This window comes from Elgaria multicarinata, chromosome 3, assembly GCF_023053635.1.
Source record: "Elgaria multicarinata webbii isolate HBS135686 ecotype San Diego chromosome 3, rElgMul1.1.pri, whole genome shotgun sequence".
Lineage (NCBI taxonomy): Eukaryota > Metazoa > Chordata > Lepidosauria > Squamata > Anguidae > Elgaria > Elgaria multicarinata.
The window spans coordinates 7,018,231-7,035,297 of NC_086173.1; the positions used below are offsets into that span (position 1 = coordinate 7,018,231).

General features: G+C 49.3%; 2 protein-coding genes across 3 annotated transcripts in view; one reads left to right on the plus strand and one right to left on the minus strand.

The window, feature by feature from the left end:
- Nucleotides 1-8,521, plus strand: part of DCTN2 (dynactin subunit 2) — a 58,980-nt gene extending 50,459 nt beyond the window's left edge. The window contains exons 7-14 of the mRNA XM_063119212.1: nucleotides 1,366-1,519; nucleotides 2,277-2,342; nucleotides 3,577-3,615; nucleotides 4,591-4,668; nucleotides 4,802-4,873; nucleotides 5,788-5,890; nucleotides 6,056-6,147; nucleotides 8,000-8,521. Coding sequence (XP_062975282.1) covers nucleotides 1,366-1,519; nucleotides 2,277-2,342; nucleotides 3,577-3,615; nucleotides 4,591-4,668; nucleotides 4,802-4,873; nucleotides 5,788-5,890; nucleotides 6,056-6,147; nucleotides 8,000-8,086 — 691 coding nt within the window. The 3' untranslated portion in view covers nucleotides 8,087-8,521. The remainder of the gene's footprint in view (nucleotides 1-1,365; nucleotides 1,520-2,276; nucleotides 2,343-3,576; nucleotides 3,616-4,590; nucleotides 4,669-4,801; nucleotides 4,874-5,787; nucleotides 5,891-6,055; nucleotides 6,148-7,999) is intronic.
- Nucleotides 8,522-10,070: 1,549 nt separating this feature from the next.
- The window catches only part of MBD6 (methyl-CpG binding domain protein 6), a 30,184-nt gene continuing 23,187 nt past the window's right edge, over nucleotides 10,071-17,067 (minus strand). For both annotated transcript variants that reach the window (XM_063119210.1, XM_063119211.1), the window contains exons 10-13: nucleotides 15,576-16,067; nucleotides 13,688-13,737; nucleotides 13,153-13,228; nucleotides 10,071-11,804 (exon numbers count right to left, since the gene is read on the minus strand). In XM_063119210.1, the coding sequence (XP_062975280.1) occupies nucleotides 11,730-11,804; nucleotides 13,153-13,228; nucleotides 13,688-13,737; nucleotides 15,576-16,067 (693 nt within the window). In that variant the 3' untranslated portion in view covers nucleotides 10,071-11,729. The remainder of the gene's footprint in view (nucleotides 11,805-13,152; nucleotides 13,229-13,687; nucleotides 13,738-15,575; nucleotides 16,068-17,067) is intronic.

Consider the following 17,067-nt stretch of genomic DNA (forward strand, 5'->3'; position numbering starts at 1 on the left):
TAGATATATAGATGTATACTGTCCAATATAATAGTGTCAGAGCATAGTAAGGTTCAAACCTTGGAAGGCCTGGCCAAACTGGTAATGCGTCAGCGGTGAACTCTTTATTACAGCTGATGGTTGTAACATTCCATACAACTTGACACAAGACACACCTCTCTTTCTCTCCCTCACTTTCTCTCTGGGGTGTGGTGGTGGTGGTGGGTTGCCTGCACTTAGCAGGAATGCTTACACTAGCTGACCCCCAACCTGGTGTCCTCCCAATGTGTTGGACTGCAACTCCCATCATTCCCAGCTAGACTGGCGAGAGACCAAAGATAATGGGAGTTACAGTCCAAAACATCTGGAGGGAACCATGTTGGGGAAGGCTGGTTTAGATTCTGTTCAGAACTGAAAGGGACCATGAAGTTATAAAGCCCATCACCTTAGGGGGCCAGGCGCACAGGGTGCCTGTTGCCCACTCCTGGGCTAGATTATCTGCACAGATAAACTGGCATAATGCATACTGTTGTGTGCGGCAAGTAGTGATTTGGGTATTCAAGAAAGAAATTGAATTGGGGAAATTGTCTGGAAAATCTTCCACTGCCCTAAGTAGATGATGATCTGATTTTAGCACGTTTATGTGACTTTACTTTAGTAAGAAAGTATGTCTCATTAATTTTAAATGCTTTCCCCCCCCCCATAGTCAAAAGTAGTTGAACTGAAATGTTTGATTGGGGTGGGTGGGGAAGAATCAATAAAGTGCACTTAGTGTGGTTTGAATATTACATTCAAGCAAATTAAAATATTTACTTAGAAATGTTTATTGGAATGCTTGTAAATATTTTAAGGCATGTCACATCAATAGTGCACACTTTTCTTATGTTATTTAGGTTTTAAGAAAGAAATGAAGGCACTGAAAATTCTTAACATACTAATTTTGTCATACCTGAAGAGCTGTGTGCTATATAGTGTGTGTGTGTATGTGTGTCTGTGCTTTCTAGGGATAGTCACCTGGGAAAAAAGTGAATTACAACTTGGTTTTTAGGTTTGACCAGTATTGCATCCATTCCAGTTGCTCATTTGACTTTTCTCGTATTCAAGACCATTTTTAAATGTGGAAGAATTTTCACTACACGTCACTGGCTCCAAGCATTAATTACCAAACTAGTATCATCCCTGTTTCTAATGCAGAGGGGCGATGGGACTTTGTTACAGGGCCACCTATAAATACTGTAAATAAATAAATATGTTTGTGCTTGTCTATCCCCCCATCGTATTATTCCAATCTGTGATTTGAAATCCAGAACAGCAGGTAGTAGCCATGATAGCCATTGTAGTCATTGGGGACCCTAACCATCATTTGTGGCCTCTTCAATTTATCAGGCGCTTGCTCATTCAACTGGAAGCAGCCAGGAGCACTAAAGCCACTCCTGCAAGTGGGAAGAGCCCTGCGAAAGCCCCGGCTGGCCCAGGAAACACAGTGACCTATGAACTGCACTCCCGGCCTGAGCAGGACAAATTCTCTCAGGCTGCCAAGGTAAGAATGGGAAATGTTTGCTCTCTGAGACCTCTCTAGAGATTAATAACGAAATACCTTAGGGCAATGAATTGTGAAATTTTTACATCGGTGGGGCTGGTTTAGAAGTTTTCTCGTTATATTCATCCGAAAGGTTACTTTCTCACCCAAGGGACAAGTTCTGAAAAAAAGAAAAATAAATTCTGTAGGTTCATAGGGGGTTGAATGTGGACAAGGCTGTTGTGGACACTGGACACCACTGATTGGTCAGCGCTTGTGACGTCACCAACACCCCAATCTCCAGAGCAGTTTTGCAGTTATAAACAGTGTTTATAAGTGACTGCAAGTTTTGAAAAAAATATTGTAATAAGGTAAAGGATGGATGTAAACATATGTTTGCCAGTTTAAAAGATAAAATAAGGCCGACAGCCCACCTGAAGCATAAAGGGCAATCTTGACAGCTGAATGATCACTTGACTCGCAGGTGTGTATGTAGGGAAATTGCAGTCAGGCTGACATCATAGGTGGAAAATCCTCTGTGGCTGCTGCTAAAACATTAGCCTGGCCTAAGGAAGTAAGATGGATGTTGCAGGCCTGGAACTCCTAAGGCTCTCTAAGGTCTAGGGGACTTGGCCTTCACATTTGCAGACAGGAGCTCTGGTTGCCTCCTCCTGTGGTCAGTTCCCAGAAGCAGGTGCACTCAGCACTGAAAAGATTGCTAATCTCCGGAAGGCCTGGACTTTGCCAGTCAGGATGATGCTAATTTTGGTCTGTCTAGATTGTGGAACTGGAGAAGCGGTTGGCTGAGCTGGAAGCTACAGTTCGCTGTGAGCAGGATGTGCAGGTGAGACGGTGGAAGTGACGGAGACATGATGAAGATGGCAGTGAATGGGGCAGCGGGGGTGAGGAAGCCATTGCCTCATTTATTAGCGGCCACTGAAGAATGAGGACTTCGTTTTGCTCTTAATTAATTAATTAAAAATTAATAGGCACAGGGGAGGCGATTTTCACCTGGACTGCAGTTTGTAGGGATGGGGAGGTTTAACCCTGTCCTCCCAGCCACAATCCTGCCTCCTGCACAATGCTGCTATTAGCCTTTGAAACAAAAACCTCCCGTTGCTGCCAAGGTGAGCGTTTTTCCAGGGCTTATAGCAGCAAGCTCCCCACCCCATCCCATTTTCACAAATCTCCTTACCCTGCATGCGGAAGTCCCCATGAAAATACCCTCCCTTGTGCCTGCTATTAAATAAGTAAAATAAATTTATAAACACCAATGTTCTTTCTAATCGTGTGTTTGGGATTGCATCTAGTTTGACCTTAACAGGGTGCTGTAAAACTGTCCAGAAGGTGTTGTGCCTGGAGCAGAGCGCTGTAACTTTTAGGCTTTCATCTTTAACATGTTGAATTCTACACGGCCAACCCGTGGTATGAATTTGAGAAGTGGCTTGTGGCACTCCTGGACAAGGGCAGAGAAGCGCATGGACCGGACTGTGACACAGAGTTAGGCCCCAGTCCTATTTCTCTCTCTTCCCCCACCTCAGTGGACTGGAGGCAGCACGACCCAAGATCCTGATGCCACATGCAGGGATGGGCAAACAAGTGATGATGGCAATCGCCCAAGTTCTCCGAACATCTACGAGACGTTTGTCTCTTCGTTCCCTGCTTGCGCTCTTGTTTCATGACATTCAAACAGGAAAGGCGCACATTTTGAACAGGGAAAATGTGCATTTTTAAAACAGCACAGCAAAAATGCGCACTTTTCTCTCGTAAACATAAAAATAAGGATTTAAAAATGAACATTTTTTTTTGAGAATGAACACATAAATGTTTGGCGATTTGCAAACATTTTTGGGAGAACCTGCTCTTCTGCTTGCGTTCGTGTTTGGGGTTGCAAATGGGGCATGTTTGCATGATTTGTGAACATGAACCAAATTCCCACATATCCCCAGCCATGTGTATCACAGTGCACGATTGAGTGACATTATGTTGCGCTGCAGGCTTGCTTAATGACAGGCTTGCCAAAGACTGCCTAGCTCGATGCTGTGATAATGATGATGATCCATTCTTTCTCTGTCTAGAATCCTCTGTCTGTTGGACTGCAGGGAGCTAGTCTTATGGTAAGGCATTGACTGGATCTTGTAACTGTTCCACGCTTTGGGGGGTTCTGAAGGCATTAGAGAAGATGTTTGTTTTTAAGAATTTGGCATGGGTGTGTGTCATAGTTTCTTCTGTGGGTGCTGGGGGACCACATTAGGTTGGATAGGTGGTGTCTGTGCAAAACACATGAGGTAGAGATGAGATGCACTGAACCGTTTAGGAGAGAAGATTTGAGGCCAGGATTCCATATTATGGCAGTGGGTTCTCTCCCACAATTGAGGCAACTGACGCACAGATTCCTACTTAGACAAATTCTTGGAGGAGGAGGCTATCAGTGGCCACTAGTCCTGATGGCTATGTGCTATCTTCAGGATCAGAGGCAGTAGGTCCATATACACCATGTTGCTGGGGGACATGGGTGGGAGGGTGGTGCTGCACCATGTCCTGCAGTGCTGTTTGAAGGATTGCATCTAAGCACAATTTATTTTTCACTTTCTTCGGAGATCAAATGGTGGTCCATGTAAGTTGCACACACAGTTCCGGTTTTTAAAAACCTTGACACTTTTGCATTTAAAAAATAATAATTTCTGCATTTTATGCCAATTTAGTTAGCCCTATGCAGAGTGTTGGACTTAGGCCTGTGGGATGCTTGAGTAGACTCGCTGGATGGCCTTGGACAAGCCGTCATTTGTTCGCCTAGTTCCCCAGTCAGTAAGCCTGGAACAGTTGCAGCCTCCTTAACAGGATTGTTGTGAGGTCAAAACAAGACTCAGACTTGGCATTTCACTCGACAGCGAACTTGACTGTTCCAATTGGCTAAGCTGCATTGATGTCATGGAAGTGTAAGTCAAGGCAGCCAAAGGCCAGAGACATCAAAATGAGAGCAGGGGTTCAATTTCACGTATCGATTTGAATTAGCCATCCAAACTTGTATTACCTGTAGGCATTTAGTATTTATTCTAATAGGCATGTCCCATGTCACGTCCTGTCCATAGGAAACCGTGGAGATCCTTCAGGCCAAAGTCAACTCCTTAGATGTCGCCTCCCTGGACCAGGTGGAGGCAAGACTACAGGTGAGCCTTGACTCTAATGGTTCTTGTCAGCCTTAGCATTTGAGCTATGCAAAGGAAAGGGGCGGGGGGGGGGGTGGATTTTGGAAGTTCTGGCAGGACCCTGCTCTCTTAATGGCAAATTCTTTATCCCTAGAGCGTCTTGGGGAAGGTGAATGAGATTGCCAAGCACAAGTCCACAGTGGAGGACGCAGATACCCAAAGCAAGGTCAGATTCCTTCGCTTCTCTGTGAACTTGGCACGTGATAAGCCCGCTTTGCATATTCGTATGTGTGCCTGTGGATCCAAGTCAAGGCAGCGTCGGCCTATGATTGCTAATCTAGATATACAGAGACTCCCCTGCTCCTACTTAATGCCGCTGCAGCTAAACCAAAGCCCGGGTCTGACTGAAGCAACTTGGAATAGCAATATTCTGTTGTGATGGGATGCCTAAAGTGCCTTGGGTCCGTGTGATTCTTGATTCTGGTGGCAAAAGGGCATTCCTTTCCTGGATTCATAAGGGATTTTGCCAACTCTGGGTTAGAAAACTTAAGTAGACCCTTCTCATCTGTGGATGTTCTGAGCTAGACAGTAGGATCAGTGCTTTGCTCAGGAAGCCCCAAAGGTCCCCCTGTGAATTGCAGACTGCAGCTCTTCTGTGCCTGAGAACCCACAGGAAGAACAAAAGAGGGTGACATTTGAGACCAGCTTGCTACCGTATTAGGGCTATTTCACAAGCACATGTGCCTCGTTTGATCAGGCAGCACTCAATGGCCGTCAGCCGATCACGCAAACTGAACTTGACAGAAGCGCGTTGCATTTGAGGCAGCCCCAGATGACGAGAATGTTCTGCCTGTGGCGTGAGCTGCGCTGGTTCGTTAGCACAGACAAGTCCCTACTTGGTGCTGCCGTTGTCAAAGGATGGATGGGCATGTCTGATTTGTGCACAAGGCCTCTCTGTTGACTGTCTCTAGCTATCGCTAGTCGGGTCATGACATCCTAGAGTCAAACTTGATTCCATTTGTGCGTGTGAGCGTGAACACGAACGTTGTAGAGGTGCAGAGACGATCGACCTCGTGGGAATCACCAGGTTTCCACTTGACTCTCTTTTCTCTGAACCATCCTTCTCCCCACCCCCTACAGGTGCATCAACTCTATGAGATAGTGCAGCGCTGGAGCCCTTTGGCCAGCACCCTTCCTGAGGTGGTGCAGCGCCTGGTCACTGTGCGGCAGCTGCATGAACAAGGTGAGCCCCTGGGCACCTCTGGGTCAGTCCAAGGCTCATCTGTGAACTGGGCAGGGGCAGACTTGAGGTTTGGGCTTGCTCCCTTTACCCCAGTGAGCAATCCAATGCTGAACCATCTTCCCTCCGCTTCTGCCCCAAGCTGACTTTGGTTTTTGTCTGTTGCAGCCATGCAGTTTGGACAGCTCCTGACCCATTTGGACACTACGCAGCAGATGATTGCTAATTCCCTGAAGGACAATGCTGCTCTGCTAACCCAGGTGGGACCCAACCCCGACACTTAACGCAACCTCTAGGACCTGTACAAGCAGGCTGGCATGGATGGCATGGGGTGTAGCTACTTGCAGGCAGAGCACCCAGCTCAAATAGCCCACAGTGCCTGGGAATAGCCTGCAGCTGCTGCACGCAACTGCTTTTTGTAACAGGGAGCCTGAAATCTGACACATTTGCTCAAAATTATGCCATTTTGTGCCAGGAGGAAGGCAGGGCTGCTTTTTGGCATGCTTGGGATATGGAAGCAGAACCGCTCCGTTTGCATTTTTCAGGTTGATTTGCGGGACCGCGTTTATCGCCATTCCTTCTGATACCGAACTCGGGTGGTCTTGTATGGATTGGCAGTGAAGTGTGGCCACCCAAACACAATGTAGTGATAGCTGCATGCTCAGGGGACTCCCCAGCTAACTCTTCAGGAAACTAATTTACAAACTCGTTAGAAGGAATTGAGTTTGCAAATTAAAACACGATTTAGAAACGGTTAAGCACACACCTCACCAACGAACGCCTCCCCTCCATTCTTCAGTCCTGCATTTATGTTATCTGGCAGACTCGAGATTAGGAAAGAACATGTTTGCTGCTGTGGAATGTGCTGCCTCCCTGATAGGCAGCCAATTTAAAACAAAGGAATATGTGACATACCTGCATAATCAACCTTTGAAATTCATTACTATAAGGAATTGTGATGCTGTCTACTAAGATAGGCTTTAAGGTGTATGAATGACTTATATGACAGCCCAAAGTGCAGCTTTTGTTTTCAAAAAGAATATATCCCATGGCTTTGCTGTGATTTTGTGGGAGCATAGGGAAAAAAAATGTAGAGCAGGGTTTGGGTAACTTGTGGCCCTCCAGATGTTTTGGCCCACAACTACCAACAGCCCTAGCCACCATAGCCAAGGGTGAGGGATCATGGGAGTTGTAGGCTAAAAAAAAAATCAGTAGGACCTCAAATCTCTCCCCGCCCCCCAATGTAGAATGTTATTGGGCATGGTATTAAGCTGCCTGTGAATGTCAGCTTTCATTACAGAAAGAAATGAAAGTTTTGAGCCTTTCCAACTGTGATATGCCTGAAGGTTCATAGGACAGGCCTACTGAAATCTCAGAAGCCAAGGAGCTGCGTGAATGTAATTTCCAGACTGGGCTGGTGCCAGGTTTGGCAGAACGCTTGGTGCCCCCCCCCCCCTTCAAGCGGCAGAGCTCTGCCCAGCAGCTGAGGCATGAATGCTGCCTTTCTGGCCAGGGAAGGCAATTTCACTTGCCTCCTTTCCCCTTCCTTACTGTGAGGCAGCCAATGCTCACGTGAGTATTGTGAAGAAAATAAAATGGGTGGGTACAAACAGCAGCTCTCTTTGGCTAGATTGTTTTTGCTGCTGCACATTCTTGCCTCACAGTGAAGGAATGAAAGGGGAGACAGGGCCGTGGGTCCTCCTAAAGCCACGGGCTGTTGGCAAAGGCCACACAGTGCTGACTCCTGGGCAGGGCTTCAGTGCACTGGTGATCTCCTTTCGCGGATTATTACAACTAGAGTAAGTTATGTGCAAAATATAATGACAAATGAGAGAAATTATGGATATTGGCTCAATTTATGCAAGCCAAAGAATACACTGATTCTTGGTGCAGAGCATGGATTATCTTGGCTCAGAGTTTCAGTGCCCCTCTGACCAGTCAACCTTACCATCGTCCCTTGATGCATTTGTGTGGCACCAGTTAGTAGCCTACAGGCTGTGTTAGGTGGTTCCTCATTCTGACTCGGTACGGTGTATGTAGCCCCTGTGAAAATTTCCCCCCAGCCACCCCCACCCCCACATGACTGACGACTACCCACGCTCTCTCCCTTAGGTTCAGAAGACCATGAAGGAGAATCTTGCTGCTGTTGAAGACAATTTTGCCAACATCGACTCGCGGGTGCAGAAGCTTTCCAAGTGAATCCCCTAAATCTCATCTACTAAGGCAGGGCACACCGGGTTCTCTGCCATCCAAACATGCACTAACCGCTCCGTCCCTTCCCTACCTCTGTACCTTTCCTTGTGCGCTCTTAGCGGGGGTTCGGCCTTCATGCAGGCCGGTGGACTGAGTGCTTCTCTGTCCTTGTTACAGGGCAGATGCGCTCGCTCCGCCCCTTCCCATATTTCGCTGCCCTTGCGATAGCTGCAGAGGGCAGTGCTGCGTTCCAAGCTGGAAGGAGGGGCTGTGCTAGAGAGGGAACCCTCCTTTGCATATCCACCTGGGAAGGTGCACTCACTGTTTGGCCCAGAACGAGGAGCCTTTTATTTGGAAAGGAGTCTTGAACTCCTCAGCCTGGCATGGAGGTGGATCGTATCGTTGTATAATTATTTACTGTCATTAAACACTTATGCTGTCTGCTCTGTACCAGCTCTTTTGATGAGGAGACGGATGCATGCTTGGCTTGCCTCTCTGCAGCTTCCAGATTCCACGCTTCAGTCCCAGTCTGCTTTCTTGTGGCTGCTCATCACAATGGCTACTTCCAGGATCAAAGGCAGTAGGCCTCTGAATGCCAGTTGCTGGGGAACATCAGCAGAGAATGACGACATTCAGGTGCTACTTTGGGCTTCCTTCTGAGGCATCTGGTTGGCCACTGTGAGAAACAGGAAGCTGGGCTAGATAGACCTTTAGTCCGATCCAGCAAGGCTTTGTTGTTAGCTTGTTTGTAAATGATCTGGTGGTAAGGGCGAGCAATGAAATAGCCAGATTTGCCAATGACACCAAATTATCTTGGGGGTTCAAAAGGTTCACTCCAAATTGGGGAAATGGCCATCGAAATAGTAAATGCAGTTCTATGTAAGCAAAAGTAAAGTGATGCACATTTGGGCGATAAAATAAAATAAATCCTAGCTTTACATATATGCTGAGCAGTGACTTACCAAGAAAGGGTCATGTGGTTCTGCTGGATAGTGGGAAACGTTGCTGCAGTGGGCAACACCTGTGAAAAGGATGAATTCCATCCCGAGGGTAAAAAACACACCCCTGAAAATAAAACTGTCAATATAAATACCTTTATACAAATCTATGTTGTAACCACACTTGGAGGACTATCCAGTTCTTGTCACCGCACCTCAAAAAAGATATGGTAGAGCTGGAAAAAGTGCAAAAAAATGCCAGCAGCCAAAATGACCAAGGAGCTGGATCACTTTCCAAATAAGGTTACAACATCTGGGGCTTTAGCTTTGAGAAAAAGTTGAGAGAGGATAGGATAGAGTGTATACAGTAAGTCTCTCATAAGGCGATCAATGGCTACTAGTCCTGATAGCTATGTGCTATCTCCAGTATCAGGCAGTGTGCCTATGTATACCAGTCGTTGGGGAACATGGGTGGGAAGGTGCCATTGTACTTGTGCCCTGCCTGTGGGTTCCTGGTCGACAGCTGGCTAGCCACTGTGTCACCAGAGTGCTGGACTGGATCGAGCCTCAGTCTGATCCAGCAGGGCTCCTCTTACGTTCTTCACTGGAACCCAGTAACATCCAGTGAAGCTACATGGTGAGAGATTCCGGACAAATACAAGGAAGTACTTCTTCACACAACACATAATTAACGGAATTCACTACTGCAAGATGTTGGTCACCAGCTTGGATGGCTTTAAAAGAGGGATTAGACAAATTCATGGAGAATAAGGCTATCAATGGCTACTAGACATGATAGCTATATATCACCTCTAGTATTGAAGGCATCCTGATATGACTAAACACGAGGGTGTCACTGCATTCGGGCCCTAGCCGTGAGCTTCTTGCAGGCATCTGGTCAGCCACTGTGGGAACAGAACGCTGGACGTAAACAGGCCCTTGATCTCTCCTTGTGTTCATAACATGCATTCAGCCTTCCCCATGACTTAGTAGGGAAAGCACTGCCCACCTCCCAGAGCTCTGAACTGCCAAAAGTACTGTCGCATCAGGCGTTGTTTTAAATACATATTTTAATACTTGATACAAAACACACACCCCCAAAAAATAAACAAATAAAGAAACAGTAACTTCAATCTAAGCTTCAAAATATTTTCATCTGTTAAATTAAGTCGCTCCCATAGAAAAGCTACAATTCACAATTGTGTAAAAATTTTTTTTTTTTTTTTTTTTTACAAAACAAAATTTAAGCTCGAAGAAGGAAAATAGTTTCCCCCCCCCCCCCATTCCTTTTCTTTATACAAAACAAAGGCCGAAGTTGGTTGGTTGGTTGGTTTGAAGTGCACCGGGGGGGCTGGGGGGGGGTGGCGGGGGAGGAAGAAGAAGAAGAGAGACGGCACAACCTGTACAGTATCTACACAGTGCTTTTGCATAATGCGTCGAGAGTCACAAACAGGCGGGGCGGGGTGGGGAAGGAAGTGGGTAGCGGAGCATTTTGGTCGTTCAGTGATGAGGGTTGTAGTGTGGATGTGTGTATTTCTGCGATGTGTTCAGGAGGTGGCGAGGGAAGCAGATGAAGGCAGCTTGCTCTGGCAAAGCTGGGTCCATTATACTTTGAGCACAAGCTCCTCCTGTCCCATAAACTTCTTCCCAGCACGAGGACCTGAGTGTTCTTTTGAGGATTTCCTTAAAGGAGGGAAAACCAAGGGGGGGATAGCCAAGGGTTGTTGTGTGTGTGTGTGTGTGTGTGAGGTTAGGGGTGGGGGTCCACTTGAGGCCGTAGCTGTCCCAACCAGAGCTGAGGAGGAGAGCGAGTCCGACCCCCACTCAGGCTTTTGCCCCGTTGCCACTCTGTTTCAGTAGCATACAACATGGAGGCACAAGGTCTGTGTAGGAAGGGAAGGAGGGAGGGAGTGGCTGAGCGATGGATGGGAGCGAATCCTCCCTGAACAAACGTGGCTTATTTTCCTTATTGCTTTGTACCTTGAGCACTGGGACCGGGAGCTTGTGTGTGTGCGCGCATGCGCGTGCGCGCGCTGAGGCGAAGAGAGAGAAAGAGAAGACTGAGTTCTTGTACTAAAACCCTGAGCCGGTTCTCACCTGGGTGCCACAGCGCACGCAGGTCTGAGGTAAAGGTGGGAAGTGAAAGGGCAGTGGTGTCCCTTCCTGGAGCACACAGCCCTTGCTACTCCTGCTGAGGTTCTGAGACCCAAACGGAGGAGGGGGGGGGGTCTCACCAAGGGTGGGGGAGACACGAAAGCAGGGGCAAGAGAGGCCTACTGCACTGCTACGAGCATTGCAGAAATGGCTTAAAGAAGTGCTATGGGCATGTCCAGCTCTAGTGCCCCCCCCTCCACCGGTCTTGCCCCTCCAACCTCTTCCCGCACCCCCCTCCGCACAAAACGTTGAAACCGCAGCTGCACCTTGTGCTTTCAGGGGTCCCTTGTGGGAGAGATATAGGACCCAGGCAACTGGTGAAGCTACAACACATTCATGGCCAAGGCGCCAAGAGCCCAGCAGCAGCAGCAGCAACAAATCCTCTTGCTGGTATCGTCCTCCCTCTCCCCCGCAACCCGAGCCCACGGGCTGGGCACCGGAGATGAAAGGCGGTTGTGGGTTGGGGGGAGGTAGACAGAAGCCGGGGATGTCCTAAGCTCTGTTCGCTTAGAAGCAGACCACGGTGGAGGGCCCCCCCCCCCTCAGTTCAGGCGACGCTATGTGGGCAGTTTCCTCCTCCTGTTTTTCACGGGCCGGCCAGGCCGTGGGCGCCGAGCAACAGTGTAGTCAACCTAAGAAGCAGACAGCAGGAGGGGGCGGGAAATTAAAGGGTTAACACTCAGCTAGCAGGTGGGGGGGGGAGCATTTCACTCCTTTCTCAGCCCCCTCCCCTGCACAGTAATAAGGCTTTGAAAAAAAGCTTCCGCTGGCACCGCTAGAAGCAGGACGGGGGATTTTCAGGGGGATTGCAGTGTGTGGGAAGGGAAGGGTTAAATGCCTCTCCTACGGCAGCAGGAGCTTTAAGGTACAACATGATGGTGTGTAGATACACACACAGACACAGACATTTTGGCCCCGCTCTACAGCTTTCAACCCTGCCTCTTTGGCCTTCGTCCTCGCCCACCGCTGGACTGTGGACCCCCTCCCCAGTGCTTCTGCACAATAGAATTTGGCCCTCAGGCTGAAAGAGGTTCAGCAATAGCGCCTGCCTTAGAGAATGCGCTGACCCAGTGAAGGCTGGTGGCTCCGATGTCTGTGGGGCAGACAATCCGCTCAGAATTTCAGTCAGAACTCTTCACGGAGCACCTTGGATAGCTCTGTCAGAGTTTTGACTGAAACCTGGGGCGGATTCACTGTCCCGCTGACCCTGGAGCCACCAGCCTCCACTGCTCCGACTCCACTGGCCTCTGCTGTTGAGGTCATCTTCAAGGGCCCTCCTCCAGGTTTCCCAGTTTGGGAAGCTAGAACACGTACTGCAAGGAGCAGGGCCTGAAAGAATCCCCCCCACACACACACACCTCTAGGGTTAGGAGCAGAGGAAGCCACCCCACACATTGTCAACAGAGCTTTTTTTATATATGGCGAAGCACTTTTTATGCTCCAAGACCCCAGAGAGTGGCTTGCAGGAAGCCTCAGTGACTTTCTGTGATCTAAAACAACAAAGAGCATTGAGGCACCTTAAATACATTAAATACGCGTGTATTCTGGCATGAGAGTCTGTGGGATGTGCCCCCACTTCTTACAAACGTGTCACTCTTCAAAGTGCCACAAGACTCTTTTTTTGGTTTTGCTGCAATGGACTGACGTGGCTGCCCTTCCAGAAATTGCTCCCAGCCATGTCCTCCAGATAAAACCGTTCATCTGTGCTCTGACCTGGAGGGCAGAGTTTTGGCCTAGGTTGCTCTCTCAGCCTCCCTTTTCTCAGAAACGGGTGTGTGAGCCCTTAGCCTCTGCAGCCCAGAGACGTGGCGAGGATGCTTGGAGGAGCGAGGCCTACCATCTGTACGGTCCACCTTGGCTGGCCATATGTGTGGGTCAGTGAGAGTGTCTGTCCAGATGTATTGTGGAGAAGTAGCAAATTCCTCTTTACGAGAAGGGGGTGGTCTACCACCTGGCAGCAGTGAGGTGGGTGGCACTTACCAAAGGGCTGGGCCCTGGATCTGCACTGGGGCCCCGGATCCGTGTCGTTTCAGGTCGGGCACTGGGTCGGGCACCGCTGCAGAAACCAAGGATGGATTAATAATAATAATAATAATAATGCTACCAGGGATGGATTCTAAAGGCTTTCAGTGGCAAGGATGGAATAATGATGATGATGATGATGTGGCTACCAGGGATGGATTCTAAACGCTTTCAGTGGCAAGGATGGAATAATAATAATAATAATAATGATGATGATGATGTGGCTACCAGGGATGGATTCTAAACGCTTTCAGTGGCAAGGATGGAATAATGATGATGATGATGATGATGTGGCTACCAGGGATGGATTCTAAACGCTTTCAGTGGCAAGGATGGAATAATAATAATAATAATAATAATAATAATAATGATGATGATGATGATGATGTGGCTACCAGGGATGGATTCTAAAGGCTTTCAGTGGCAAGCAGCCTCTGCTATGCCCCAGCTTTGTCTTAGGCTCCACTATCTCTGCTCCTACTACGGGGCTCACCTGCTTTTCCTCCTCCGGCCACGTCGGGACGGTCGCCTTCCAGGTGGGCCCTGCAAGAAGGATGGGTGGAAGATGAGCCTCTCCTCCTCAGGATAGAGTCAGCTTACCAGAGCAACTCTGGGACCACTAATTCCCCACCCCTACCCCCCACCCCGCCCAGTCTGCCTGCCTTCCAGCCCCCAGAGTCTTTGGGACCATTTTACAAAGGTCAGTTTACGCATTCAGCAGAACTGAGTGGTAAAGCTTTCCCCGACTGTGTAAATTTCAGTGTGCGCACAGAGGGGTGTGTGTATAGAGAGAGGTAGAAAGACGCTCACATTTAAATCCCCAATTAAGAAGTTCTTGACATTTAATAGCGTTTAATAATCAGGAAGACGGCTACCCTTCACATGCTAGTTTTCTACATGCAGTTTTGTTGTTATTGTGGGTAAGTATTTTAAACAGCGACACCCATGCCCCTTCCAGCAGTCTGGACAGTCCAGAATTCCACCATTTCGTTCTCAGTAAGTTGTAGAAAACACCTTGACTTTAAAAACAAAGTCATCTAAAGAAGGGACAATCAGGGAAAATAAAGCCAGTGTGTTATGGAATTCTCTGGCTCTTTGCCCAAGATGAGAGAGAAAACAGTAGCTAGGTAGGCAGAAAAAGGCTGTGCAGAAGACCAGCTGGCCAGTTTCTACCACTTGCAACACACACCATTCTAGGCACTCATGTGTTTTTAAGTTATGTGTTCATAACTCAGGATCACTTAATATAGACAAGATATACCTTTTAGCTGTTGAGATTCTGAATATGCACCCTTGCTTTGCTCACTTAAACTATACCAGTGGGCCACTGGAATTTGAGTTCAACCGCCCACAGACCAAGGCCAGCCCATATAAAAGGTGAGTTGGGGAAAGCAAGTGACAATGAGCAATTGATCCACAAGGGGCCATGGTAGTTCTCTAGTAGCTATTCGGCACGGTTGCAGACCAGTTTGGAACAGGCACAGGGCTCAGAACAGAGGCGTCCATCACGCTGAAGAACATACAGATCTAGCAACCCCTTAGTGGAGAAAGCCAAAGTACTTGGCATGCAGCTGAGGATCCCAGATACCCCAGGGCTGTTTTCAAGTAGTACATAATGGTGGCAGTGGTGTAGTGGAACCAGGGTTCACAGGGTCAAAGTGCCGGGTCTTTTGGATTAGCAAGGATCATGTGCCACCTGCTAAAGCTTTTGGGTTCTTCCTGAGCTTAACTGCGATCCTCACAGTGAGAGGCAGGGGATGGATTTTCCCACCAGCAAAATATTGTTGTGAGCTATCCCTGCTGCTCTGTAAAGGATTTGGGGATGGCTCAGGCTTGAACAGGTCACTAAGACTCATTAGCTTTACAAAATACACAAACTATATATACGCAGACAAGTGGATCAACAAAGCTGCAGGCATTCTTGGGCTCTCCTTGGGGTGAGTACCGCAAGATGTGGTGATGGCCAGCAAATTGGGATGGCTTTAAAAGGGGGTTGGATAAATTCCTGGAGGAGGAGGCTACCAATGTCTACTAGTCCTGATGGCTATGTGCTACCTCCAGAATCAAACCAGCTGCTGGGGAACATGGGTGGGAGGGGCTGTTGCACTTGTGTCCTGCTTGTGGGTTCCTGGTCAACAGCTGGTCGGCTGCTGTGCGAACAGAACGCTGGACTGGATGGATCCTTGCTCTGATCCGGCACGGCTCTTCCTATGTTCTTACGTGTGACTATAGGGACTATCAAGCGGAGTGCCTGCACTTCAAAACTGACCACTAAATGGTGGCGTCGGAGTGGCGGGGACCCTTGCAAAGTGGGCTCCTGCTCGGCCATTGAGACCAAGCCATTTCCCAGCCTCCCTCCCTCGTTCCAGCACCTGGCCTACCTTTATCTCCTGAATAGCGAACGGACTCGCTTGGCTTTCAGCGCTGCTGGCCACCATCTCTCCGTTGCAGCGCCAGGCAGGGTGGGAGGCGTGTCCAGCTCCCAGCTCAGGGAGCTGCCCGTTGAAGTGCTGCCTGCCTCTGCCCCGTCCGCCGCCCCGCCGGCCAGACTTGCCACCCCGCCCTGGCCCCCGTGGGAGGCTGCCGCTGGCGGAGTCCCCGTTCAGCTCTTCCGTGCCTCGCCGGGGCCGCTTGAGGGGGGAGCGGGGGCTGCTGGCCTCCTGCCCCAGTGGGGCCTCCTGCTGTCCTTGCCGGGTGGGCTCAAGGGCTCTGGGTGGCTCTAAGGCACTTGTGGGGGCAGTGTCCATGGAAGGGGGCAACGCAGCACTGAGGCCCGGCTCGGTCTCCGGCACAGGGAGCATGCTGGACACCGCTGGGACTGGAGCTTCGCTTGGGAGCAGGGGCTTCTCTGGGGTACCAAAGCCGGGGCTCAGCTGGCAAAGACAGAGACGGGGGGGGGGGGGGGAGAGAGAAAACCCATCAGCTTAGTTCAGATCATTTTGGCCATTCCCCGGCATTCAAAGGTTGCTTCTTCAAAATAGTCTTTAAATTCACAGACTTAAAAATTCAACATTTTGTCTCATTCGCTGCACCTGAAAAGGTTGGGGGGGGGGGCGGATCTCCGCCATTTCATCTCCGCCACTCCCCAAAGCAACTTTTCCTTCTAAAACAGCTGCTGGTCAGTTTTCAGTGACACGGACTTTAGGCCTCACTCATGAATGATGCTCACTGGGTGACCGTGGAATAATCGCTCCCTCTTGCAGAGTTTGGAGGGTGCTACCCTAGGACGGTAGTGCGCACCCCTCCACAACCAGCCCGGAGGAAGGACAGGAAACAAAACGTAATGGGTCGGATCCAGCAACTGCCTTTCGTGGATGGAAAGTGCCTTTGCCCAATGGTTGCGGGTAGCGCTTTCGGGGATGCTGCAGGGAGGGGAAAACGGGGAAATCCGCTTCCCCCAGGCCAGTGGCCCATGCTTAAATGTGGATCCCACTCTACTAATGTGCATAGCAACAATCCTATCCTTGCCAACTTATTCCCTCCTCTAGCCGTCCCCAACCCGACGCCCTCCAGATGCCTCGGACTACAATTCCCATCATCTCCAGCTAGCACGCTTGTTCCGAAATAGCCTCCTGTTCTAAGCGGAGCGAAGTATATTATGTGAATGCAGTATGTTTCTGTACATCCGCCCACTCCGGTTTACACTGCCCAGGCCAGAAGGGGTTGCCTCCTGTTCTTGGACCGACTGCGGTGCTGCAAAAGGACTCATTCTGCGGCCGCTTTGTCCTCTGTTGCAGAGCTGAGAGCTTTTGCTCCCTGCCACTGACCAACTGGGCTAGAGGGTATTTCACCCTGTTCCTGCCAAGGCCTGGAATGGAGGGCTGACCTCATCACCCTCCGAAGCTCTGTAAAAGGGCTCACTCTGCCGTTCTG